The sequence below is a fragment of the Nothoprocta perdicaria genome, unplaced genomic scaffold, assembly GCF_003342845.1.
Source record: "Nothoprocta perdicaria isolate Ctin4 unplaced genomic scaffold, notPer1 scaffold_112, whole genome shotgun sequence".
NCBI classification, from domain to species: Eukaryota; Metazoa; Chordata; class Aves; order Tinamiformes; family Tinamidae; genus Nothoprocta; species Nothoprocta perdicaria.
The window spans coordinates 1,162,059-1,187,306 of record NW_020454228.1 but is presented as its reverse complement, the minus strand read 5'-3'; the positions used below and the strand labels follow the sequence as shown (position 1 = coordinate 1,187,306).

Below are 25,248 nucleotides of genomic sequence, written 5' to 3'. Positions count from 1 at the left end.
GCAAAAAAAACCCCTTACCTTGTACTCCCTGCCCTACCTCCCTTGTTTTTCTTGGATGTCATCTGCTGTGATTTTTATTGAAATACTAGTAGTGTTACCTAAAGCAGTTTTCAGCACTGAAATGCTAAGTTGAAATGGTGTTAGCACCTAGCACCAGCCAATGCAGTGAAGCCAAAATCAAGAGTAGTGCTTCTTATAAAATGTGGGCCAGGAGGCTGCATCGTGCACAGTGTGTGCAGTAGCTTGCAGTGGTCGCTGCCCCTAGCTCCCTTACACACCTCCGAGGAACAGAAGCCACAAGTTTGTCCTGGTCCCCACTACTTCCAAGACTGAGGCAACCTCCAGGGTAAGCAGACACTTACCTGGACACCTTTAGCCACAAGCTCTCCTTTACAACTGCCTGGAATCACTCTGAGTGCTGCTGTTTCTAAAATTCTCATTTTTTAATGTTTAGAAATTAGCCAGTATTAGAAGTAAAAAGCCTGTTACTTTTTAACTTAGTGCGAAATAAAACCTATGTATTCATTTTTCTTAAGTATTTTCTTTGGCAGAAATGCTCAAGTAATTGATCTGTTACAAAAGATTTTCCTCACTGTTCTCTCCAGTTCCATGCTCACCAGTTTAGTATGTCTACAAAATTCAAGGATTACAAAATATAAATTTCTGACCTCATGTAAAAATTTAATTATTGAAATTTTTCAGGGAAGGGTGAAAATGGTAAACAGGCATGTTTTGTTCAGGTTCCTTCTTTGCAAAATGTGAACTTGATGCTGAAAACAGAAACATGGAGTTTCTTTTGGGTCCTTTATAACATGAGAGTTATATTTGACAGTAGGTTTAGATTCCTTTTAGCAAGAAATTTTCCAAGTAAGAAAATCTGAAAAGTGTAAGCAATTGCAAAATTTGAATCTTGTATAGTGTCATAGTGGACTTGCTGGCTTGACAGAATTCCAAATCTTCTCCTCTTTGGCAGGCACCACCGATCGAAAGCATGAAATCAAGAAGGTACCTCCCGAAAGGCCAGAGTGCCTTCCCAATCGAACAGAAGACAAAGGTATGAAATGTGCTTTCCTGCTTGCTTTGTGCAGAAAGAAAGGGCGAATGGGACTGAGAGGCTTCCTCATTTCTTAGTTTTTCCGTAGGTAGATTTCCTTAAGATTACTGTTTGGGTGTTTATTTTCCACTATAATACATCTGTCATTGTGTGCATTTTGGAAAGGATCCCATGGTTGCTTTGAGGCTAAATGCAGAGAATTCAATTGTCGTGGGTATTGTAACAGTCCAGGGGAGTTACTTGTGCCGACAGCCTCAGCAGGAGACAAGGGGAGAGATGCTCTCAACACATAAAATGTTATTAAGAGCTCATTGCTCAGTGAAATCCAGGTCCTCAGTGAAGTGAGCTACCCCCTTTCAGTGTGTATTCTCATCTGAACATCTCTATGCCTTGATTCTCTAGTTAAAAGAGAGCTGACATTTCTCCTGCACCGCAGAGGAGCTTTGTGAAGATATAGTCGTTAATGCTTATGAATCACTCCAACATGATAGCAACAAATGCTCTCAGGCAAGCGTGCAAGGAAATAAAAATCTGTCTTCAAAGGCAGGTTTGAGCACTGTGCAGAAAATGAGGCAAGGTACCATCCAGAGCCCTGCTGAGAGATGGAAACCTGCAGCAGCAAGCTCAGTAGTATTGGGGAAAAAACACTGTGCTGATTGTCTAGCTGTAGGTGGTGCCACATTGCGTGCAGCTAAAGTGGTTTATTAGATCCTATAGCCAAGCTTAATTACCAGTTTTCTTATCTTCTAAGTGTTTGGATGTGCAGCCTGATAAAAGGCACGTGGGTAAGTGTGTAAGGTGCAGGTGTAAGTTAGTGCCAGAACACGCGGGTTCTTCATCATGTTTCCACATGAAGGCCTTAGCAAGCTGGCAGGTGTTGTTTTAGCACTCCATCTGCACATAGTTAGTTTTGGTAATGTGCAGGACTTTTGATATTGTTGTCTTTGTAATAAAAGCTATGCTCTCCATGTGGGAATTCAGAAACCCAACTGTTGAAATAGTAGAAGTTTAAATATATTGTTGTGCCAGGCTATAAATATCTGTAACCTTTTGGATTCTGAAAAACAGGCAGTAAGAGCAGGTATTCTCCATCTGTGGAATACGAGGGGCCGAGAGGGAAGCGTTCAGCGGGGCAGGGCAGGACGGCTGGAGCGGGAGCCCATCCATCCTGTGGCTTGGTACAGGACACGGCGTCATCAGTCCCAGACACGGAGTTCAGCTTCTTGGGCACTGGCTCAGCACATCCCGTCATAGGAATAAGGGTGTGAAAATTACACAGTCCATTGGAGTAACTTCAAGGTGTATTACAGGAGACCGAGTGATTAGTTAGTACACAAGTTAAAAGTGTACAGAGTGAAGACCACTAGGCAGGGAGTGATAGTCTCTGATGGGACTCTTATGAGTGTGGTGGATGTGTTTAGTTTCTTCTGTGCTACAAGTTTAGAGCAGCTCATGTACAAGAATTATTCTTGGGTATTGTGCTTGACATAATCATAGACACTGTGTGTTGGGCGCCGAGCTATTAATATTGTGACGCTTCCTAAGTGTGCATAATCTGATATCCAAATGATCCAAAGGTTTCACTGGGAAGCTGAAAAATTCAGCATGTAAGTCTGTGCTTAAACACCTGCACGTAAGTGCATCTGTGGTGGACTTTGTTGCTCTCAAAAATGATGTTTCTTTGATTGTTCGATAGACTAGTAATAATACCGACCATTCTTATCTTTGTGCTTGTGGTCTTCCAACTCAATATTGTCTCATAATAGAACTTGATAGAAGTTGTACTCATGGGATATTATTCCAAAAGGAATGCAGTTTCTCGCCGTGCTTTTTAGTTTTCACATATGCTCAGAAACAGTGGGTTGCAAGAATCCAAAATGCCATTCACGTTCAGATACTGCTCACACAGTTCAGTCATATGCATAATATTCAGATGATGCAAGCATCTGATTTATGGTAAACATTTTGTTCTATATGAAGAACGATTTAAGTCAAAAATGGAAAGAACATAAGCTTTTTCTTTTTATAAAGTATATCTACAGTTTAAGAGTCCTTGCTTAACGGTAAACCTGTGCAAATGGATTGCAATTAGTAATATCTGTTTTGTTTTTATTTTTCCTGGAACTCATTGATTTAAAGAAAGATCAGAGAGAGAGCCAAAACAGTCAGACTTGCAGAAGCCTTCAGTCCCTGCCATACCTCCGAAGAAGCCCCGGCCACCCAAGGCAAACTCTGTGAATAGACCTGGTACCTTGCCCCCGAGACGACCAGAAAGACCAGTTGTGCCTGTGACTCACACAAGGTAGGGTTCTGCCTTTATCCACTGATTTGGGGGTTAATGGAAGAAAACATATGCGTAGAATTTACATTTTGCAGCTAATGGCACTGTTTGTTTCTGGTGAAACACTTTTAAAGAACTTAGAGGGGAAAAAGCGCCCTACTAAGTCATCTTCTCAAGACTGCTGGGTTTGGTCTGTTCGTGATTCGTGCATCCCCACTGCTGAACACACTAATTCAGAAATGTCATCGTTTCCCTTGCAGAGTGTTTGTGAAGTAGCTACATCAGTGTGTTGTGCCAGTGTTGACTTTTGCCACCTCTAATTATTCCAGCCTAAGTGGAATTCCAGCTCATTCCATGCAAGAGCTTGGTTTCACATACTGAGGAACTGTATTAGACAGCAGCCATCTCCGATACTGTCAGCTTGGTTTCAGTCTGTTTTCCTTGGTGCTTACAGGTTAATTTTTAGCAAAATGCATGCTGCTTTACTGCATGTCCTTTTAGCTGGTGCTGCTGCAGAATGACCTCTGCTGCAGTGCTGTTCTGTTGTTAACTCTGCAGTTTGCATCACGCGCCCTATCCGAGGTGGCTACAGCCTTTGACATGCACCAAGGAACTGATCTTTCTAACCCAACTGTTACATCCATTTACTCTCTAGTAGAGCTGGGGAAAGGCTGTAGAAATTAATAATTGCCTCACCTAAAGTCCTTATCTACTCTAGGTGGCTGCATTGTAGTCATCAGCTTCTGGGCAGGGCGCTGCAGACTCTCTTCTTTGCAATGGAGAGTAATAGGCAACAAAAGGTAGATGCCTAGAACAGGGTGCAGCATGTCTTGCAGAAAGAATAGGGAGAAGACATACAGAAATAATGTTACAACTGAACTATTGAAACTACTGGTTGCCATTGAACTAGTGAAGTTCAGATATTCTATATTCATAACGGTGAAATAAATACCACAATGGAGCATAGGATAGAGTAGAATAAGATAGAAATGTTAGATATTGATTCCCCTCGTTGTTTCACATATGGTTCATTAAAGGGAGCTCTCAGCATGAAATCCGAGGCATGTAAGGATGTGCTGCTTGACACGTGCTGCCAGGTTCCCCTTACTGAGGTGCTTTGACCCTGTGTCTCTGAGAGCTTATCCCCCTGTCCATCCATTAGGGCCACAGCTTCTTTTGGCTTTGAATAGGCTTGTCCAGGTTTTCCAAAACAGAGCCCACACCTGCCGATCACTTGGTGCGCGAGAGAGCAGGTATTTGCTCTGCCCTTTACATGTAGCCGAGTGACAATTTCTGGACAAGCCCAGCGCGTATCCTGGTGTTGCGCTTGCTGGCTAGCCGTGTAACGGTGTCGCTGTTCTTTTCCTCTGCTTTACCTGGATTGCTGTTGTAAATGTTGGTTTCACCAGAGCTGTGGTTAGCTGTTTTGTTCTCTGCTTTTCTTTTTTTTCTAACTATAGAAATATATAATCAAATAAACCTTGATTTTTCTCAGCTATTTCATTTTTTTTGGTAACTGTGTGAAAAAGCCTATCTAAATAGTAACTCTGTTTTGTTGATAATAATCCAAATTCTGCTGTGTCTAGCACAGAAAAAAACACTTAATGCTTTGTGTGCCTAATACAATTATATTTGGAAGAGTTTTACTTATGGCAATAATTAGATTAAAACCTAGAAGGAAAGCTGACTTTTAAGGTGATGATGCTGCTGTTTTGAAGGGCACAAGGGCTTGCGGTTTCACTATGAATAGTTTTATCAGCTAATTCAAATTAATGGATTTATCTCATATAACTCTTCTGCCCTGGTAAGCTCTAACCTGTAAGGGTGCCTCATAGGAAGAGGACAGAAAATTCCCATAGTTACATAATCCTTGGAATACACTTGCAATTATTTGAATAATTAAGAACATCAAGTGGTCTTCTCCATAAAGTGTTTTGTACATTTTTAAAGACAGTTTAATTTAATAAGAGAATATTTTAAGACCTTCTGGCTATCCATTTCGTTATCTTTCCTGTCAGACCTAAGGCAATTAAATGAAAATAGAACCAGCAGGTTTTTTTGCTGATTCTAGGGGGAAAAATACTGTAGATTTATAAAGCGATTCCCATGAGATTTCCATTGCTGCCGGTTAGCAGAAGAATTTCTCTTTTGCTGTAAGTGCCTCATGCAGCTCACTCCGTTTTATCAGTAATGATTGTTTTTCCAAATGTAATGCTCCTTCCTTGGAGGCAGGCTAGGACTTCAAGGGCAACGGGAAAGGCAGAATCCATGTGGGACAGACAAGTGCTGCCAGTTTGCTCCAGAGGTTTCCCAGCTTATTTATGCATACAACTGCGTGTGCAGTTCACCAAGGAGCCAGTTCTCCAGGGTAGGTGAGTCCTAAAAACCTATGGAAACGGCGTTTCCACGGTCAGTCCAGACGGGTGCTGCCACCCAAGCAGGCTGGCCCCCCGTCCGGGAGCCTGTTCCCGAGACASCCCTCACGTTAGCACCAGCATTCCCGCAGCCGTGCAGCCAGATGGGGCAGGGAGTTGCTCCAGATGGCCCTTAATCAGTTGACGAGGGGATGTCTGCCGGTGTGGGGGGCTTTCTCTCCGGATGATCACCCGGCAGGAGCTGCAGTGGCAATGTGGGAAAGGGAAGCAGGAGATGTGCCCGCCGGGGATGCCTCTGTGCCCTTCACAGCAGTGCCCTGTAGATTGGCATAAGCCTCTTGATTCTTTTGTCTTACAGCGGGTTTTGCGTGTGTGTGCGTGCATGATATCAAATGTCCTGCTCTTTTGCATGCAAACTGTAAATGTTGTGCTTCTCAGCCCAAAGTCACAGCAACCTGAGCATCTCCTCCGAAACGATATCCACAGCTGACTCGCGGGATGCTCTCAGTTGGCTAGGAAGCACAGATGTGCAAAAGAGTACACAGTCAGGTGCTCCCTGCCCGTGCCAARCAAAAAGTTGTGCTGCTCTTTAAATATGTACAAATTGTATCAGCAATTAAAACACGGACAACAAAAACATAGGGAAATTACTTCATCAGGTAGATCACTTGGAATGTCTTCATTTATCACCTTAGGTATCAATCTGTTGTACCAGAAACACGTTGAAATTCTTCTTTTTCCTTCTTGGTACAAACTGTCTGCTATATTGATAATTGTGCGAAACTAGCTTGTTTTTCAGGTCATGAACTAGATGCCCATCTTTTGGGGGTCTTGGAAAGTGTCACTCATAATGGCATTTCATTGGATATAAATTCACTTAATATGTGATCTCCTCTAGTTTTATAACAAATTATCTTTTTTTTTTTTTTTTAATCTATCATAGCCGCCTTAAAATCTGAAACTGGATTTGCAGAGACTCCGTGTTTGACTTGTAAACTGCTGAGTTCAGCTGGTCCCTCACCAGATTATGGCATCAGAAGCAGAGACAAGTGACAAATAAACAAGGCTTGGAAGCACACATTTTATTTTCTTGTCAATGGCTTATTATTGCTGTTTTGAGGAATACCTCATCTCCCTGGATGTTTCAGGGACAAGCCATATTTTTGCCCAAAGCCTGTGGTTTTGTGTACATCATAACTCTTTGCAGCATTATGCTGGAGAGACTTGCTGTGGAAAAAACCTGTGTTATTTGCTAAGAAACCTGGTAGCGTTTCATGATGGCAAATACAATTTATTGCATTAATAGAACTGTTGTAATCTTGAAATATCACACTAAATGTCAGAGAGATTTGTTTGTGTGACCTGTGCAGTGTGGAGTGAGTTTCGGTAGCCGATTTCTGTAATCTTGAATAGCTGTAGGATAGAAAGTTCCATGAAGAAAGAAAATTAATAGTGCTTGTGTATGAATTCCTGTTAAGATTTAAAAATAGTTCCTCTCTATAAAGTTTCACAGCTTTTCTGGCGCTTGTCTATTCCAAAGCGTTTTCTCAGACAGACTTGATGATCTTGTTTGCTTGGACCTGTGCAAGCAGATTTCATAGTCTGAGCACATCAGCAATGTGCAAAAATAAGTAAGAACCTTTTATTGGTGAAGGAGCTGCATTTTTATGAGCAAACACTAGAAACGCTGAAATGTGTGATCSTTGCCAGGAGTTTCTCTGCAATATTCTGGGTTGCTATAGATTTTGCAAGCCCATTAATTAGAAACAAGAACAAATAAGATGTCGAAAGATGTCCCTGTGCCCTTAGCTTTCCYTCACGTGGAGATGCTGAAAACATTTGAGGAATTGTTTAGGATGTTACAGTGTCTAAAATAGGCTTTTTTGACAGGTGTTAAAGGGAAATGAGATAAGGTTAATCTGCAGCACATGTCCGCTTACCAGAGGTCGTTCTCCCTGACCGGGTGCTCCTCACTCCAGCGCTGCAAAGGGGGAATATTCCCTCTCTCCTCATTAACTGCCAGTTAGCTATCGATCTGCTGTAACCCCAAACTCCAGTAAAATACCTCCTCTCGTTTTTCCAAATGCAGGAGCGATAGTCCGAAAGTGGAGTTAGTGGGCAGCGCGGTGCCCGGCACCCTTGAGAAAGACTCCTCCGAGAGAAGCAACGACATTGGTGAGTCAAGGGGAATTTTTTTTCCCATTTTGCCTCCRAAATTTATGACGTGAGCGTCAGCTTCTTAGTGACTTTGTTATGCTCCAGAGTGGAGCAATTTGGCAACGAATGCAAAGGAATTTATGTCAGGTTTTAAGCGTAGACTTAAAGGGACATTTCTACTCATTTTCTTGTGGTTTTCTGCCTAAAAAAGACAAACAAATATGAAATGGTGAGAYATTTTAAGTGGAAGGGCTTTTTGTTGTTTCTTTTGTTGTTTCTTTTCTTTTCTTCTGTCTAAGACCAGTGGGAAGGCTGGTAACAGTTAAGTCCTTGTTGTTTAACAGATGTGATATTAATGCTGCCACATTTTTAATGCTGTAACCACCTGTTTGTTTGGTGCAGTTAAAAAATAACTCGTAACTAATACAAAGGCAGAGAGACTAAAGAAAAATCTGCTTTACTTAGAGCACTGAGTGAAAAACTACCCATTTCTGTTTAAAACAATAACCTGTGCCCCCGAAACACAAAACAGCTCCACAAGGACCTCGGAAGGAGCAAAGGTGAGAGGTTTTCCTCCCCTCTCGCCCTCCTGCCCTTTGGCGCCTGCTGTCCGGCGGCGACACTTCCCGGGAGGGCGAGCGACGCGCTCGGCTCTGACCGAGGTGCTGGGCGGCAGCCCAGGCCGGGGCGGCCATTTTGGGGCACCCAGCCCAGCCTCACCAGGGCACCTGCTGCTGCCCGTCTGCCTTGGGCCCAACAGCTGCACCAGCCCCAACGGCCGCTTCTGCAACGGCCCAAACGGCCACTTCTGCAACGGCCCCTTCTGCCCTGACTCCAGTGGCCGCTTCTGCAACGGCCCAAACGGCCACTTCTGCAACGGCCCCTTCTGCCCTGACTCCAGTGGCCGCTTCTGCAACGGCCCAAACGGCCACTTCTGCAACGACCCCTTCTGCCCTGGCCCCAATGGCCGCTTCTGCAACGGCCCAAACGGCCACTTCTGCAACGACCACTTCTGCTCTGACTCCAGTGGCCACTTCTGCAACGGCTGCTTCTGCCCTGGCCCCAACGGCTGTTTGTGCAACGGCCGCTTCTGCAACGGCCACTTCTGCCCTGGCCCCAACGGCCGCTTCTGCAACGGCCCAAACAGCCGCTTCTGCAACGGCCGCTTCTGCCCCCACTCCAATGGCCAGTTGTGCAATGGTCACTTCTGCCCCACCCCAGTGGCTGCTTCTGCCCTCACTCCAGTGGCCGCTTCTGCAACGGCCCCTGGCCCCAACGGCCGCTTCTGCTCTGGCCACTGCTGCTGCCGCCACCACTGCCTCCTGGGGCAGCCGCTTCCCTACAACATAGAAACGTAAAGAGACATGGAAAATACTCCCAGCAGCCAGGCCTGCCTTGTCTTCGCACTCAAAATGTGTAGTCTTTAACTGATCCATTGCTTTTAATTAAAATGAAAGCGCTGAGTTGGGGTCGTGAGATTTTACAGCGTCCGTATGTCTGCTTTTCATTTATTTATTTATTTTAACCTTCTGCTGTTCTGTTATGATGGCAGCGTTGTTGTGGAGAGCCAAGTAATATATTTGTTTCTAGATTTTTATTTAGGGTAAACACGGAAGCTGAGAATAAACTGCATGAAGGTTTTTGTCATAGAGATTAAACTTTGCGAGTGGCATGGAACTGGAATGACATGCAGTCAAACTCTACCATTTAATGTTTATTGCCCATTTTTATAAATTTGCTTCAAAGCTTGTAATCCTGTGTTTACTCAGAAAGGTATGAATCCAAATGGCATAAAACAGTGGGATGAAAGATTTTTTTCATTATTATTATCCCAGTGCTAATTTCCTTGCTCTCGGGATAAAAGCATAAAAGCCAGTAGTGTTTATTTTCTGTTTTTAACAAAACCTCCAGGATGACAGGTAGGATATTTGCTGTAGCCTAATTTTTATTCATTTCCAGCAGTCACTTCTTTACTGGAGAATAGAAAGCCAGCAAGAGTCCATAAACCAACACGCAGCTACAGCATATTGCAAAGGGCGCAGCCAATGACCTCCTGCTACCGCTAGCAAGGAGAGTAAATTGAGTCTACGGATAGAATAGTGTGAATACTTAGATGAGTATAACACGATAGGGTCAAAACAGGGTGGCATTTGCAAGGGCAAATCATGTTATTCTAGCCTGTTAGACAACTTGTTAAAAGAAAGAAAAAAAAAATGGAGTGAAGTTGACCTAAATATCATAACTGCTATGCATTTTTAGAAGGTTTGTGATGGCTCCTATAAAATATTGTTAGACAAATAAACAGCCTTTCAACAGAGGGCAGAGCAATAAATTAAAACTTCATGAGCCAAAACAATTCACAGTGGATTAATGTCTTTTACTATGCAGAGAGGTTGGCAGTTGAGGACAGTTTATGGGGTAGTGTTATTGGAAAGACTTATGATTAAGTGTGTTAGGTTTCTGATTTATTAATGAAGAGAACAGTAGGTTGGTGAAATCTGGTGGGCAAAGCAGTTCCTGGTAGTGATGGATGATGATGGATGACTGAGTGATGAGTCCCGTGTATTCAGATTGGGCAGGATGAGTCCATATGATATTTACCTGTGTATGTGTTACACACATTGCTGTAGCATCACATATTCCATGGGGAGGCARACCTCAGCTCTGACTGGAAGGTGCATCCTTCTGATCAAAATGGTCAAAATTAAATCTAGTAATTTATTTTCACCAGTCCAAATTCAAATTGAGCTGATTGCTCTGAAGTTATGTGAGCGATACACCAGGGTTTAGGAAGTTAAGTCTTTAAGCACATAACCCTACGCTTTTAAAAACATCTATAAAACAATTTACTCAGCTTTACCAACCAAGAAAGTCACAATTGCATGAGCAGGGCCGAGGCAATGGATAACCCTGTGTGTAACATTCTTTCAGTTTCCTATCTAAAAAGTTACTTCTGTGTTAATGCCAGCGCATGGCTTGATTTCACTAGCCTGTTACGTGACTTAACCTTTCAAACTCGTGATGCTAATACAGCACTGGTTACCATTTTGCAATTTGTATTGACCAGGGCAAGTCCTGCTCAGCAACATGACTGCTGACTGTAGTTACAGTGGCAGCTACTACTACTGTTGCTCTTGTCTTTGCTTCTTTCCACAGTCCTTAGTAAAACTAGCCTTCAGAATGTACTGTGTAAGATGAAAATATTCCCTTTTTCTCCTCACTTCTTCTGTTTTCTTTYTCCCTATTTTTAGTGATGACTTTCCTTTCCTTTCCACACATATTTCATCCAGCTTTTCCTATTTACATCTCTTTGCCATGGGTAACTCTTCTTCATTTCATGAGGGTAAGGCTTCTTTTTCTGTTTCTTTTCTTTCCTGCCTTTTCTTCCACTGCCAATGAATAGCGAAACATTTTATAGACAGCCCAATATGTACTTGGCTCTTACACTTTTAAAATGAAAACTGGTGGTTGAGTGTGCTGTAATGGACAGTCTTGCACTGTAGCATTGACATGGAATATAATCATTATAGTTTCTGTTATTTTACCATTAAGAAATGTTGTGGTATATGTGAAGTATACAATCTGTACGTGCTGCTTGTCAAGGCATGTGCCTCAGTGCATTCTTACAGTCAGGTGATGCCATCACAACATTTAATGCATATATTTTTTTGGGATGTCTATACATGTTACAGAAGATACTCAACAACATTCTAGGCTAATTTTCTAGTCCAAAGTAGGAAAAAGATAAACATAAAAATTTGAAAAGCACTCACTGGTTCTTGGTGGGACCTGCATTGCCATGCAAACAATGTGCAAACTGTTTAAAGTCACATAACTTGACTTTGAGATTGTGTGTTTTTAATTTCACAGAAAAAAAATACTTCTAACAGCTAGTGATATGACCAAAAAATAGCGTAGTGGATCCAAAACTARTGCTTCCAGAAGATTACTGAATTATTCCAGTTAATTAGAGGTACTGATTTCCTTCTGCAATACAAGTTAAGATAAAACCTAATTCTTTTAATTATACACACACTGTGGAATACTGCAGTCCCAGTAAAAACTTGCATATCCAAACCAGGATTGCTTCAAGCAAGCATTGTTTAAAATCATACTCATCTAGGTAATGTAAAGAATAAGCCAAGGACAAGTTAAAAATAATTTATGTGCTGTGGAAATGCTCAGGTAATCCACACAAGAAACAGGCTCTTTGTGCTTTGCAGAAAGACTGAGCTGCTTGGGCACTTCCCAGGCAGAGCCAAGGGGACCCAGCTTTGCAGTATTTTGCATATTGGTTGTAAAAACAGTTAATAATCTTCAATGGTGCCAACAAAAAGCACATAGGCATTTGTTGATTCCCACTGAAACATAGTGCTGGCACGATTATTTTTAAAGAGATTCCCTAAAAAATGGTTAACGTGAAGACATTTTTCAGAGTTTCTCAGACTTTCATCTTCAGAGCCCTTTTTGATGGCTCACAGAGTACCTGCTGGACCCATGCTGCTGTTACCCTTACTCTCTTTCTTTCTCTTCCCCCAGCCTTGGTGCTAGGTGCCTGGAAAAGTAATTAAAATACTTTTTAAAAAATCTAACAATGAAAAAGATATCTGTTTATATAATCTGCATCTTAAGTTGTATCTATAGTTGTTCCAGAGCTATTATAAGCTCGTATTTGTTAGCAGAGGTGATGGTTGTGGCTCTGACTGGTAGGAAAAGTGATCTAATAAGATTTGGCTCGCACTGGGGAAAAGTGTGAGACTCCTTCCAGTAAAAAAGTTGTAGGATGGAGCAGTTTTGTGCTTAAATTGCAAGCCATTATACTGTAAGACATAGTAATTATTTTGCCTGAAGGCACAAAGTAAAACTTGGAGAAGGTGAAATACTGGCAGAATGCAAGGCGTTGAGAACAAACTGAATTCTATAATGAAGACAGAAATCTGCCTAAAACTGTTATTTTCTCCTAGGCTGCTGTTCATTTTAATATAGCAAAGCAAAGGAATAGAATTACGCAAGTGTTAAGTTGTAATTTTTATGGCAATGAATTAATATTACCCATAAATATAGATGCAAATTGTAAATACTGTAATCAGGGATATGGTAATGGTCCATTAAGTGATCTAATTGGGTCTCTTGCCCTGGAGGGTCTTGAAAAAGGCAGTAAACCAGAATTATAAACTGTTCTCCATGTGTGTCAATTTGAGGTGCCTGAAAACAGCCTATCTGTTTCTTCTAGCTCAGTTTTCCTGACCTTTCCGTTCTTCCTTGGCATCTTCTGAATCGTTAAAAATAAAATCCTTATGAGGACACCGACAAGTGCTTAGCAAAGCTCGTTATGGTGACTTTCCACATGCAGCTCTCTAGCTGACAAAACTCCGGCTTAAAATGGGGACAAAAATGTGTACCTGGCATCCCAGGTACATTGCAGTTGGACTTGGACAACTGCCCTGCTAAAACCTGGGTTTTAAAATAGAGTCTGCACTTCATGGATGAGATTCTGCTCCCCTGCCTCTCTCCACAGCTGTATTCATTCCTTGAAGGGTAAAGGGCTGCTCACCATGGGGAAGGTGGCCCTGTTCGGGCACTTAAGTACTTGAAATAATTGTGCTCTTCTGAAAGTTCCCAGCAGGTTCTTCACTGAGACAGTGTTTCTTAATTAGTCCTGGGCATTAACCAGTGCAGGTGGTTCCATCTGCAGTATCTCCATCTCTTCTGCAGCATGCAAAGCTTTCAGGCATGGTGTATTTACAGTATACCATTGCACTGACCTATTGCCAGTCTTTTAGATGTATTGAGTATGATGACAGAAAGAAATCTCCCTGTGTGGCTTTTATGACATTATCTTCCTCAAATGGATTGCGAGCCAGCCACCTTTGCCTCATTTATCCAGTTCTGCTGCATTTTTGTCCTATGAAACCTGGCCATTAGCATTGTGAATATAYTGGTTCTGGCGTTATCGATGGCTTTCCATTTGAGTTTACTCAAGGTGAAATCTCTCTGCTAATGCAAAAAGCTTTCCATCTTCATCATGTATGAATGACTTTGTCCAAAGATTGAAAGCCCTTGCTTTAAGGTAAAATTAAAACCTAGCCATGTTTTTTTTTTTCTTAGCCAAAATAGTAAAGATGAGCAAAGGGAGGAGGAGAAAGCAGAAACRTTTAACTTTTTGGTTTGGGGTGTTTTTTTGGAGAGATTGAAGGATATTTTACAAGCAGGTACAAATCTCATGAGCCCAGAACTCAGGACTTTTTTCCCCAGATAATTGTTTATTTTTGTCAGGCTGGATGTTTCTTAAAAACACCATAAGCATTTTTAAATACTCATGTCAGCAAATGAACACATGAACGGAGAACAGTCTATTGTTAACTGTCATGGAAAGATACCAGGGAATAATTCTTGCACACCTAATGTTTTTCATTTTCATTAAATAGCTTTGCCCAGTAAGGCAGATACTTACTCAGAATTGCACTGAGGTCTTTCTCCCCAGGGTGTGAATTAGATGAAGAATTACCAGCTTGACCAGCAAGATGGTAATTATGATAAATACATCTGCTTATTTGTAGAATTAATATCACCTAATATTTAATTATTGATGTCACTGTCATTTGAAGGATGAATTCTATCCATTCTATAGAATATCCTTCACTATTTTTTATTAAGARTAGGGAAAACTGGTCCACTGGATGCTGATGGTGCCTGATTAGCATTAATATAGCAATTAATATGGCTTAATATGATGGGACTTATTTTGAACAGCAGGCTATACATTTTGCATTGGCACCTGAATTTAACACCTAGTTTCTGATAGCTGCAGAAATGCATGTCAGACTCAAATGTCTGCATTTAATGACCTCAATGAATACAGTATAGTCACAGCTGTAGAGTCTTACTTTCTGTTAGCAAAAAAATAGTCAGTAAAATAACCAGTATAAGTGAATTCACTGCTAAATTGGCAGCATAAATGGTGGRCAAAGTCTCTTGCATGATTGTGTTCCTCTTTCTGCCTTGCTGTTTTGCTAGATGGGAATTTTCTTGAGTGAGTACTTTGTAGGTCATGAACGTGGAAGGTGGTGACAGTCTTGGTTGCAGAGAGGATTGGGGGAGAAATATGTGTCTAAACAAGGAGAATAAAAAGAAGGGAATAAAGGGCATATGCAAGTATTGGGAATTGATTCTCTATTTGAGCATTGTACCAAGGTTGAACACTTACATTTAAATAGATTTTCATTTATAGTATCAACTGAATGTCTGTGATTTCACTGGTTTGGCAGCAGGTTTCACCTGTGGAACTTTTCCAGTCTTTTTTTCCAGCCGTTTCTGTTCTTTCTAAAATTCAGTGCAGGTCTAGACTGCCTTAGTGTTTTTTGGCTGGGGCAGGGGAACTATCAGAAATGCATTCAGAAGTGGAAAAAAAATGGACTACTGCTAAATTTATTCCCATTACTTCTTGATAAGAAAAGTTTTGTGCAGAAATGTTCGTGTTTCAAGGTATTCATGAAATGTGCAAAGCAGATTTTAATTGCAAATGTTCATGAGTCTTAYGGACACAAACGTATACCTTCTTTTGTTGGCAATCAGTACATTTTTAGAATTGCAACACAAATATTTTAGCATTCTGATCAAGAATTCAACTTGAAGTAATGATTAATCACGGGCATTTGAAGCTTAGATTTGTAGCCAACTTCAACCAGTTTACTGTTCCCTGGAGAGGTGGTTTCTTCGCCTCACTGTTAGCTACTTGTATCAGCTCTCTGTGATTTCCTTCTTTCAACACAAGCGTTGGTGTGGCCACGCACACACTGGTCAAAAATAAGCTGGGTTTGAACTAATTTGGAAAAAAACAAATTGTGAACAGTAGTGAAAATAAGATGAATTTAAACTAATGTGGAAAAAAGCAAACAATTGGGTTGGAAAGAGTGGCTGGGGACAGGGGGGAGGGTTGCTTCAGCCAGCGTTTTTGCAAATGGACTCAAGCTTCGAGTGTTTATGCACCCCAGTTCATGTTTTTGATGGTGGTTTTTTCTTACTGTGCAACTTAACGAAGTAACAAGAGTGATGAAGACAAAGGTAATTTATTAAAATATTTGTTATTGATTTGCTTGTGATCTTAAGCAAGTCGTTCAGCCATATCAGGCCTCAGCTTCAAACTGGGTARTAATGGAAGGCAGCTCTCTCACGTGGACTAAACTTTTTCCAGGGGATAATTTTTTTACTTCCATACCTTTTGTCCCCGAGTCTTAAATTTTGGGGGATTCCAGATAGGTCTTGTATAATCCRTTGGGGTTAGCTCATTCTTAAGCAAAACCACTGTAGCCTGACCTGATCTGTGGCTGTATTTGGCGGTTTGGATCTGCTCTGGTGGATTTTAGGGCATGCCTTAGGATGCAGGCAGCAACACTGAAAACACAAGCAAAGAGAGAAATACCTGATAGAGGACTGAGCGGTCACTGGTTATATATAGCAAGAGTTGCTCCAAAAATAGAGGGATGTTTGGAGGTGAATAACCCTAGACTATTTTAGGGCTATTGAAAGAAGTCCCCCTCTTCTTTTTTTTCTCTAGGGATGAAGGAATATTACTAAATAAAGAATTGTTTTGTGTTTTTTTTTTTTAACTCCTAGCAGCCAAAACATGAGTACTTGGAAACAGAAAACTCAAAAACAGATAGTTTTGTGGCCCAGTAATGGGTTTGTTTTTCCATTGTGTGATATTGCACAGGAGGTTGTAATAGGGCAACAAATGTTCAGAGACTCACCGATTTTAACAGTTCTGRAAGTTAGGTGCTCAGTATATATAAATATGAATGGCTATATTTTTCCTGCATGTTGTACAGTAAAAAAATAGCGCCTGGATAATAAATAGCCTTTCAGCATTTGATTCACATCAGAAAGCAGTTTCAGTGAGCTTTGGATGTACCAGGGCTTTAGTGGCTCTTGTAGGTTTTCTGTGTAATTTCTGCCTACCTTATGCAGTGGAGTGTTTTGAAACTGATACAGCTGAAACCGATACAGCCCTTAAAAATAGATGAATGGTGCTAAGCCTGTCCCATAAAGCCGCGGCCGCGGGCCTGGGTCAGGAAACTGGTGCTCCCCCCAGGGTATTCCACTAAGCATAAAGGCCGGCAAGACTTTATTCCAGCAGACCTGGCTCTCCTGGGCTCTCCTAACATTTCGGGAGTCTCTTGGTGTTTTACTTGTGCCCTGGGCTCACAAAGATCCTGCTCGGAGTTTTGCAGCCCGCCCCTTGCCTTTCTGTGGTGCCGCAGATGCAGCGCTGCCGCGTTTGAGGCAACGTGTGCGCCGTCACTCTCCAAATACTCACAAGAAAATGTTACTCATCTCTCCCGTAGCAAGAAGGAACTTTGGAAACCGTGTTTTCAATTTGAGGCCACAGCACCCGTGTTGCCATTTAGCTTTCGCCGTACGGGGTGTAAGGTGGAGGGGTGAGCATGCTTGGCACGGGTGGCTGGAGTATGCCGGTCTCTGGCTTTTTTGTTAGTGACAGCATGGTGGCTGAACGTGCAAAATACTGTGACACGATGGGGAAAATGGGATTTGATTGCTTTGAAACCGGAAAAAAAAAAAAGTTCTGATTCTTTCCCTTTGAGAGCATCCATCAGAAAATCAAATCACTTCTCTTTTATATTTTTAAGACTTGGAAGGTTTTGATTCTGTAATACCAATTGCTGAGAAGCTTAATCATCCAACTACCACCAGACCAAAAGCTACTGGCAGGAGACCGCCCTCGCAGTCTCTCACATCTGTAAGTTAATTTTCTTTTTCTTTTAAAAGGAATTTATTTTCTCATTTCTTTTTTCCTTCTACTGTCTGTGTTCCTTGGTACCTTCAGCTACACCAGTGCAGCCGTGTCTTCACACATACAGTGAGGCAGAGAAATGCAACTCAGGAAAATCAGTGTCGAAAGTCTGCCAATATTTCAAATGCTAATGTTCAAAACAGTCCTTTCCTTATGTGAGTTGTACCCCTCACTTGGGTGCTGCCAGGTATTTTTTTTGCCAACCATGACCAAGGCCAGAATAATCCTTCATAAAATTCTTTGGCATAAGCCAGTCAGCGCTAACCATGAAGAATTTTGAAAGCATTTCCCAAAGGAAATCCCTTGTTTTCTCTGGGACACTTTTAGGACAAACAGGACATTGTCAGCCCGCAGCACCTTTCCTGAACCGTTGTGCATTTCTTCTTAAGCTCACTAAATTTCTCTCCCTACRCATCTTAGGACAAGTTGGCCTCACACCTTTCTTTGGAAGCCAGTGCTCAGTTTTCCATGCCTTTTTCTTTTGGATTTGGGCTTTGTTTCCACGCTTTTTGCATTCTAGGATATCGGAATGAGAGCGCCTTCTCAAGGTGACCCATGTTACTGCTGAAAGCAGAGGGAGGCCGAAAGCACACTTGTGAACAACTTTCAAAACAGGCAGTGGATCCAAAYAGAGTAACCTGAAAGATGAGCAGAAAGGGGTTTCTTCCCTTTAAAAATCCATGGGGAGAGAGACCAACCTGCTCCCATTTGCTCCTGGCCCGGGGTCACTTTCCTGCCGCAGGGCGCGAGATGCCAACGTGCAGCTTCRTGCTGAATCCGGCTCGTGACTTTTTGAAGGCATTCTAGCCTTGAGAACGTGGCTTGCAAAACCAGAGTGGGCTAGTGACCCGTTTTTAAACTTTTTTCTTCTTTTCTGCTTTGTTACCTTCCAAAATGGTTCCTTAGAAAAAAAAAAAAAGTTATCTTACCTATCAAATGCCTTTTTTTTTCCTCCCAATGTTAAATTCTTACTCAGTGGTTCTCTGCATTTCTTTCCCCTCTCACCTGTGTGTGTGTGTTTGTGTTTTGTCTGCATAGTCTTCCCTTTCAAGCCCGGATTTCTTTGACTCACCAAGTCCAGAAGACGACAGGGAGGAACATGTTTCCATTACACAGAAAACTATTGAAGTGTCAAGGAAATCGAGGACAGTTACAATATCACAAGTAAGTTAATCGGAAGGCCTCTGCTTAACCTTACTGCATGTATTTTAGTTTTTAAAATATTAATCAAATTCTTACTAGTCACCTTTGTTATAGTCAGCTTGGTAACTAGCGTTTCAAAGAAGCTTTAAGAATATTAAGGTTGTTCCGTGTTTGAAATGCAAGGTTAGAGTGAATGGAACAGTTAAAATATCTCCACTACTATAGTGTGAAAAAAACCCTTCTAGTTAAAGTACATTTTACAGAATCCGAAAAGGTAGGAAAGTGAATTTCAGAAGCAGCAGCCCTTTTTCACAGCTATAGATTGAGTTTATGTTAGGCAAGTCAGAGAAAATGCATAACTTTGACCCATTCTAAGTATATATGAATTTAAATTCGTCTGTGTAAGGAGTTTTTATATCAGTGTCGCTCTGTCCATGTTACAGGCTTGTGCCATTCTTACTGTAAATTGATAAAAAAAAAGTAACACAATAAAATATTACAGAAAATGTGTAGATCAGGCTTTAGACATTGGAGCTCTGTTTAGCACGCGGGTTCTTTTCATAATAAAGGCATTACATGCCTCCTGTGTGACAGTTATGTGAAAGATGAAGGCGTGCACGGCTGTGGGCACGCTACAGGGATAATGTTTTGTCCCAGAGCTCCCTCTTCTGGGAGCAGGAGAATTGACACATGCTCTTGGGCCGCCGTTCCTACAGGGTGGGCTGSCGTGATGAGCGCAGGTTGATGTGTCCGTAAAACAAGAAGTCAGCTTTCAGAAGGTAGCAGCAAATGGCCATTTAAGTTCAGAAAAAAGGTGCTCAGGGTGACTGAGTCCCGCTGTGCTTTGCTTACTGCTTCAGGTTAGAAATGGGCCTAACATCTCTTTTCAGGCCCAAAGAGACATGGATTCTATGCAGGTGCAGTAGCAATGTAAGGATTACTGTAACTTTCAAATGTTGGGTTATAGGTGCATTTTTCACCGTGCASTCACTCATAAAAATGTTATAAGAACTAAATTATTAATGTCACAAAGTAAAGCACTGAAGCCTCTGGAGTTATTTAATGCCATTTTTGTTCTTATGCTCACGCTGTTTCTCCACAGGACCCTTGTTTATGCAGCGCTTGTCTGGGACAGGCTGTGTACTCAGTCCCACTGCTGGAAGAGGAAAGACTGTTTTCTGCAAAACTCATGGATCCCAGTCTTCCCTCCCCATCACAATTTCTTTGTCCAGCTAGTGCTGCAGCCCCTGTCCCCAAGTCTTCTCTTACAGTGTATCTCCTTCAGTTTCCACACCTGTTTTTGCCTCAGTATCTTGCCCTGCTTGCCATTCACTAGGAGTATCTCTTTCCTCAAGAGGAAGATTGTGTGGTGTTTTTGTCCTGTTCTGGGCCAGATCACATTTTCAGCTCCTGCTGCTCCATGTGACAACATGCATTACAAAATCTTAGCACCAACAAAATCTTAGCACCAATGATTAAGAGGCCCCTTACTCGCTGTTGTGGTAACTGTGCTTGTACACTGTTCGGCGTGTGCCATGGCTAGTCATGGCTGGTAGGTGGGCTGCAGATCTTCTGCACCTGCTCTAATGCAGAGGGCACTGGACTGCAGGTCAGGGAGCACGGGGGGCTCTGAGCGCGGACACGGSCAGCCTGGGTTGATGCTGCCTTTGAGAATTCCTGCACGGTTCAGTCATCACTGGACACTGCAGTAGTGTTCTGTAATTCCTACATTTACACTTCTTACCCACACTTCTGAGAGAAACACTGGAGTATCTGTCCTTCCAAGTTCATTTCACTGCTGTGCCCAAGCGCTCAGAAACACTTTTTCCTGGATGGTTGTAACTGTGGAAACTCCTACTGAAACTGCCTTTTCATCTCCACATACTAAAAGCATTTTTTGTTTTGTTTTGCTGTAGGTATCTGAAAATAAAACTTCCTTGCCTCCCAAACCAGGAGGCCTGGCTAGCGGCGGTAACGTACCGGCATCTCTCTCCCCTTCACCATCACCTGGATTTCATTCAATTGCTATGGGAACAACAGGCCACAGGTCAAATTCCCCATCCCTGTTTGGTACTGAAGGAAAGCCAAAGACTGAGCCCTTGAGCCAAGGTCAGACTGCCCTGGAGGAGCTGAGAACACAAATTAAGGAGCTAAGAACCATCGTTGAAACAATGAAAGACCAGCAAAAGTAAGTACTGTAAATCACAGCTTTAGGTGGAGTGTCTGCAAATATAAGCTTTAAACTGTAAGTGATGAATAAGGTTCTTCATAACTTTGCATGGTTTAACCTGCCAGTAGTAAGGAATGTATCTTACTGGTTCCTAGTGTTTCTTCACCCACTCGTTGTTAGATTGTTAATGTGTTTGCCCAGAAGGCTTTATGCCAAAAGAGATRATTGAGTTGTCTCTAGGATAGCTGCTAAACTTTGTGCTTATTGCCCTGAATCTTATTATTTTTGGGGTTTGGCATCTTTTCTTTAAGCTGCTGGTTTCTTAGGAGATACTGAGACTATCTCATAGTTTTTGCTATTCCTGAGAATATTTAATGTCTTGGAAATTAAACTTTCTTACACTGTCTATTGCAGAAATTAGGAAAAAGGGAAAGCAAGATACAGAGACTGTAGAGGAACAGGAGCGTAGGGAGAGAGAAAGAGAGTTTGGGAGAAGACAGTTCCGGAGGGCTTGGCCCTGGCCAGGGTGCAGAAAGAGCCCTGCGGCTTTGTCCCGCTCCTGCTAACACTTCCTAGCAAAAGAGATGACAGCAAATTCACACTTGGGAGTCATGAAGCCTGGTAGACCAAGTTGTAGGTTAYACTGTACTGTAAGGATGAATATGCAGTTTTAAAATGGCTTCAAAACACAACAGTGTGGGCAGGATCTGGGCTGCCTGAACCCACCAGTGCAGTTACATCTTGTGGAAAAAGGTGACTGCGTGTTCAAATGATGATCCTGCTAGTCCAGAACAGAGACTGTGGATGCAAGTTCTTAGGAAGAAACCAATTATTCATTAGCAGGGAGTTTCCCTTTTTTATTCCATATACACAGTATTATTTCTCTGTGTATTATATTGTATACAAGCGCCTGCTTAATTTAATAACTAGTTCAGGGGAAGAAAGATTGCTTTCCAATTGGAAATTGGAGTTGGAAATTGGAATTGGATTGTAGGAAGAAAATTGGAAGAAAGTGTGGAAAACATGTCTCCAAGAGGTGATCTTTCCACGTTTACTGGTTTAAACATTTGCATTCCAAACTTCTTTGCATTCCTTCAACAGAAAAGAAATTAAACAGTTGCTGTCTGAGTTGGATGAAGAAAAGAAGATCCGTCTACGATTGCAGGTACTTGAATTATAATGTTATGGAAATATTTAGCCTCGGCTGTAGSACATAACAACTCTGATAAGATACTTAGGTTCCTATGAATCAAAATCTATTAACATTTCTAGAAGTGATTCAAAATACAATAGTAGTGTAGTGTTGCCAGTCTGTGGCATGTATTGTAACACTGAAAGCCTGTTAATTGTATAAAAATGTATCAGCACAAATAGGCAAGTTCAAAAGAAAGTGAGCACACTATAGGTTTCAAAATAATGAAATGAGTCTCAATTTTATTTGTCTAAGCTTGTCGCAAGTGGCATCTTGCCTCCATAGTGTTTCTGCTTTGTGTTACAGTGGTTTTAGACTTAAGATACTGGGAATATGATTTCAAATGTCTGTTTTGTGGAGCRCTGTACTTAATTGAAGCATTATGAGCAATACAAAATATGGAATAAGAGCACAATTATTGCTGCCATAACGTTGGGTGGTGCCTCAGCTGTAGAACTGTCCCAGYGGGGGAGCAGTCGGCCAGGGAGCCCCCGGCCCTCGCTGGGGGAGATGAGTGGGATCACTGACAGGGCTGCCTCAGTATGCAATGACTTTGAAGCTGCTCTTCAGGGCTTTTGGAGAGTGATGGACTTCTTAAGTGTTTTAGTATYGATTATCCTTTATGTTGTTATGGTACAGGTCAAATGTGCCTTTTTTTTGTGCTCGGCATGGAAAATCGAATTGTAATTTTTCTGGGCTGTTCTTGCTGAGCAAAGGGCTTTGGCAGAACTGGGCACCTTCAGCGAATGTTTGCTTGGCTGCTGAGCCTGAGGCCTTCAGTCCTGTGCAAAGGGCTTTGTGTTTGCACCTGCACTCGAGGAGGCCTTCTGGGAACACACGGCTCACGTTCAGCCGCAGCTGAAACATTCAGATAAAATGGGTGCTTCTTTTTAATAGATACGTTCTGGTTTAGTCTGACAGGCCAAAGTATTCGGAGCTCTGGATTCTGCCACTGAAGATGGCTCTAAATCTTTATATGGACATCTACACTGATAGTTTTAAGAACATATGTTATAGCTGAATGGTGTTACTCTGGTTCAGAGCTTGCTTATACCAGTGAGTGYTCAGCTGCTGGCTAAGATGGCATAATCAGCCTTAAATAAATATGGGAGTTAAACAGCCAAAAGTTGCACTAGTCTCACAGTGCTGATGATAGTCATAAACTCAGCTCAGTTTATGCAGCTGCAGCGCTTGGTTCCCGTATAAGAAAACTGTCCAGAAACGGTGCAGTTAAACTCTGAGGGTGTTTTAGACTGCATCTGTGACTCCTACCCCAGGGTTTCCAACCCCATCGGAGGGGCCGGGTGTACAGCTGGGGGTGAATCCTCAGCTGCATCCACATTGCCACACCATGGTACATCAATCAGAGCCCCCAGGATGCCAGGATGCTGGCTGGGATGGTCTGAAGGTGCCATCCTTAGAGCAAGGGCCACCCCTGTAGCAGGAGGGACAGTAGGTTTTGCCCTTGAGCTACTGACGTTCATTTGCAGTGGCTTCGTTTAGCTCTGCCAGGTGTAACTGCGGCAGCCAGTGCAGGGACACAGGGCTCGTTCTGCCGGCAATTGCTGGCAACAAGCTGYGTGTTCTATAAAAGTATTGATTGAAACAGCTTGAAAGGTCTTAGGGCATAACCCAATATTGGTTCTGGCCTAGCTTGGAAGGGAGAAAGCCATGACAGGTCATCTCAGGCAGCTGAGAAGGTCCCTTCAAGTTTGTGAAGTCTGGAAGTAAGAGTAGTATAAAAGTGATACATGAGCCTGTGGATAGGATGGAACATTTGCTTTTCAGGTGGTATTGACTGTGCCTCACCTTGTTGAAACAATCCAATAGCATCAAAAATGGCCTTTTTCTTCTTTTCAGATGGAAGTTAATGACATAAAGAAAGCTCTTCAATCAAAGTGAATGCTTGATAGATGGAATGTTGCATTATTCATCATGACTGAGACTCAAATGTATGCCCCAGCCAAAATAACTTTGTGCCAAATGATTTAAGAATTGCCTCAACATCCCTTTGTTTGAAGGATTAGCACAAGAGTTTTGATAGCACAACAAAAATACCAACAACGAGGGAAAAAATGGCCACATGGAGCAGTGCTGTGTGGCACCAGTTGTGACTGAAATTCATCTTACTGTGCTAACGGCTCTCGACTTCAAGATCATAGGTGAAATGAAAACTCAGGCAGTTTAGTCCATAGTGGTACTATTTTGATGATATTTTTCCATAAATAAAGTGTATTTCAGATTATCTGTTTACAAGCTTTATGATTTTGACTTTTGGTTTGTAATTGTCTTTTGTCACAGATTTTAAAATGTTTGTACTGCATATAGCCAGGAATGAATGTTAACGTTGGGGCTGGAGGGATTATTTTTGCTTCAAGATAGAGCAGCCTACTTTTTGTTACGGTTTTAAGTTCTGTTAAATATGCAATTTTATGCCCTCACCCTACCCCCTATAAATAAGTTGTGTACAATAATGTATTTACAAGAAGAAAACAAGCAAGCAAACTAAATATCTGGTCTTTGCAATGATTTGTGCCTTTCTTTGCCACACACTGACTGGAGCTGGTTGCAAGCCAGGGTTCAGTAATGTAGCTGTCACAACGACTCCTGTCACTTATCCTGGTAGAGGTCACTCTCCTAATGTACAGCTGCTCAGGCAGTGGAGCCAGACTTGTGTTCAGGTGGCAGATCAAATGGTGCAGTTGAGAGCAGCTTTGTCTTTATCAGCTGTGGCTTTTTAGCTTTCCTGGTTTTAATAGGCCTTTCCAATTTGAATGTTCATCTCCGCTTGATTTTCTTTAGAAAAWTTAAATGCCCGCCTCCGTCCCCAATTTTGCACAGAGTGAACAGAATATGCATTATTAAAGCAAAAATAAATAAAAGTAAATATAAAACACAAATAAAAAGTTGTATTATTTCATGCGCAAGGTTCTCATTATTGTGTGACATGTTTCATTTGCTCTTTACTGGTGTCATTTGCTGTGTTCTGTTGAAAGCTTTCTGCCATTGAGAATGACGCATTTTATAGTCCTGCTTCTGCAGCRGGGCTTTTCCTCATTTTGTAG

General features: G+C 42.0%; 1 protein-coding gene across 2 annotated transcripts in view; it reads left to right on the top strand.

The window, feature by feature from the left end:
• The window catches only part of SH3KBP1 (SH3 domain containing kinase binding protein 1), a 197,453-nt gene extending 172,741 nt beyond the window's left edge, over window positions 1–24,712 (top strand). For both annotated transcript variants that reach the window (XM_026052165.1, XM_026052158.1), the window contains 8 exons: window positions 974–1,054; window positions 3,194–3,356; window positions 7,800–7,885; window positions 17,515–17,624; window positions 18,717–18,842; window positions 20,738–21,009; window positions 22,093–22,156; window positions 24,044–24,712. In XM_026052165.1, the coding sequence (XP_025907950.1) occupies window positions 974–1,054; window positions 3,194–3,356; window positions 7,800–7,885; window positions 17,515–17,624; window positions 18,717–18,842; window positions 20,738–21,009; window positions 22,093–22,156; window positions 24,044–24,085 (944 nt within the window). In that variant the 3' untranslated portion in view covers window positions 24,086–24,712. The remainder of the gene's footprint in view (window positions 1–973; window positions 1,055–3,193; window positions 3,357–7,799; window positions 7,886–17,514; window positions 17,625–18,716; window positions 18,843–20,737; window positions 21,010–22,092; window positions 22,157–24,043) is intronic.
• Window positions 24,713–25,248: the final 536 nt, after the last annotated feature.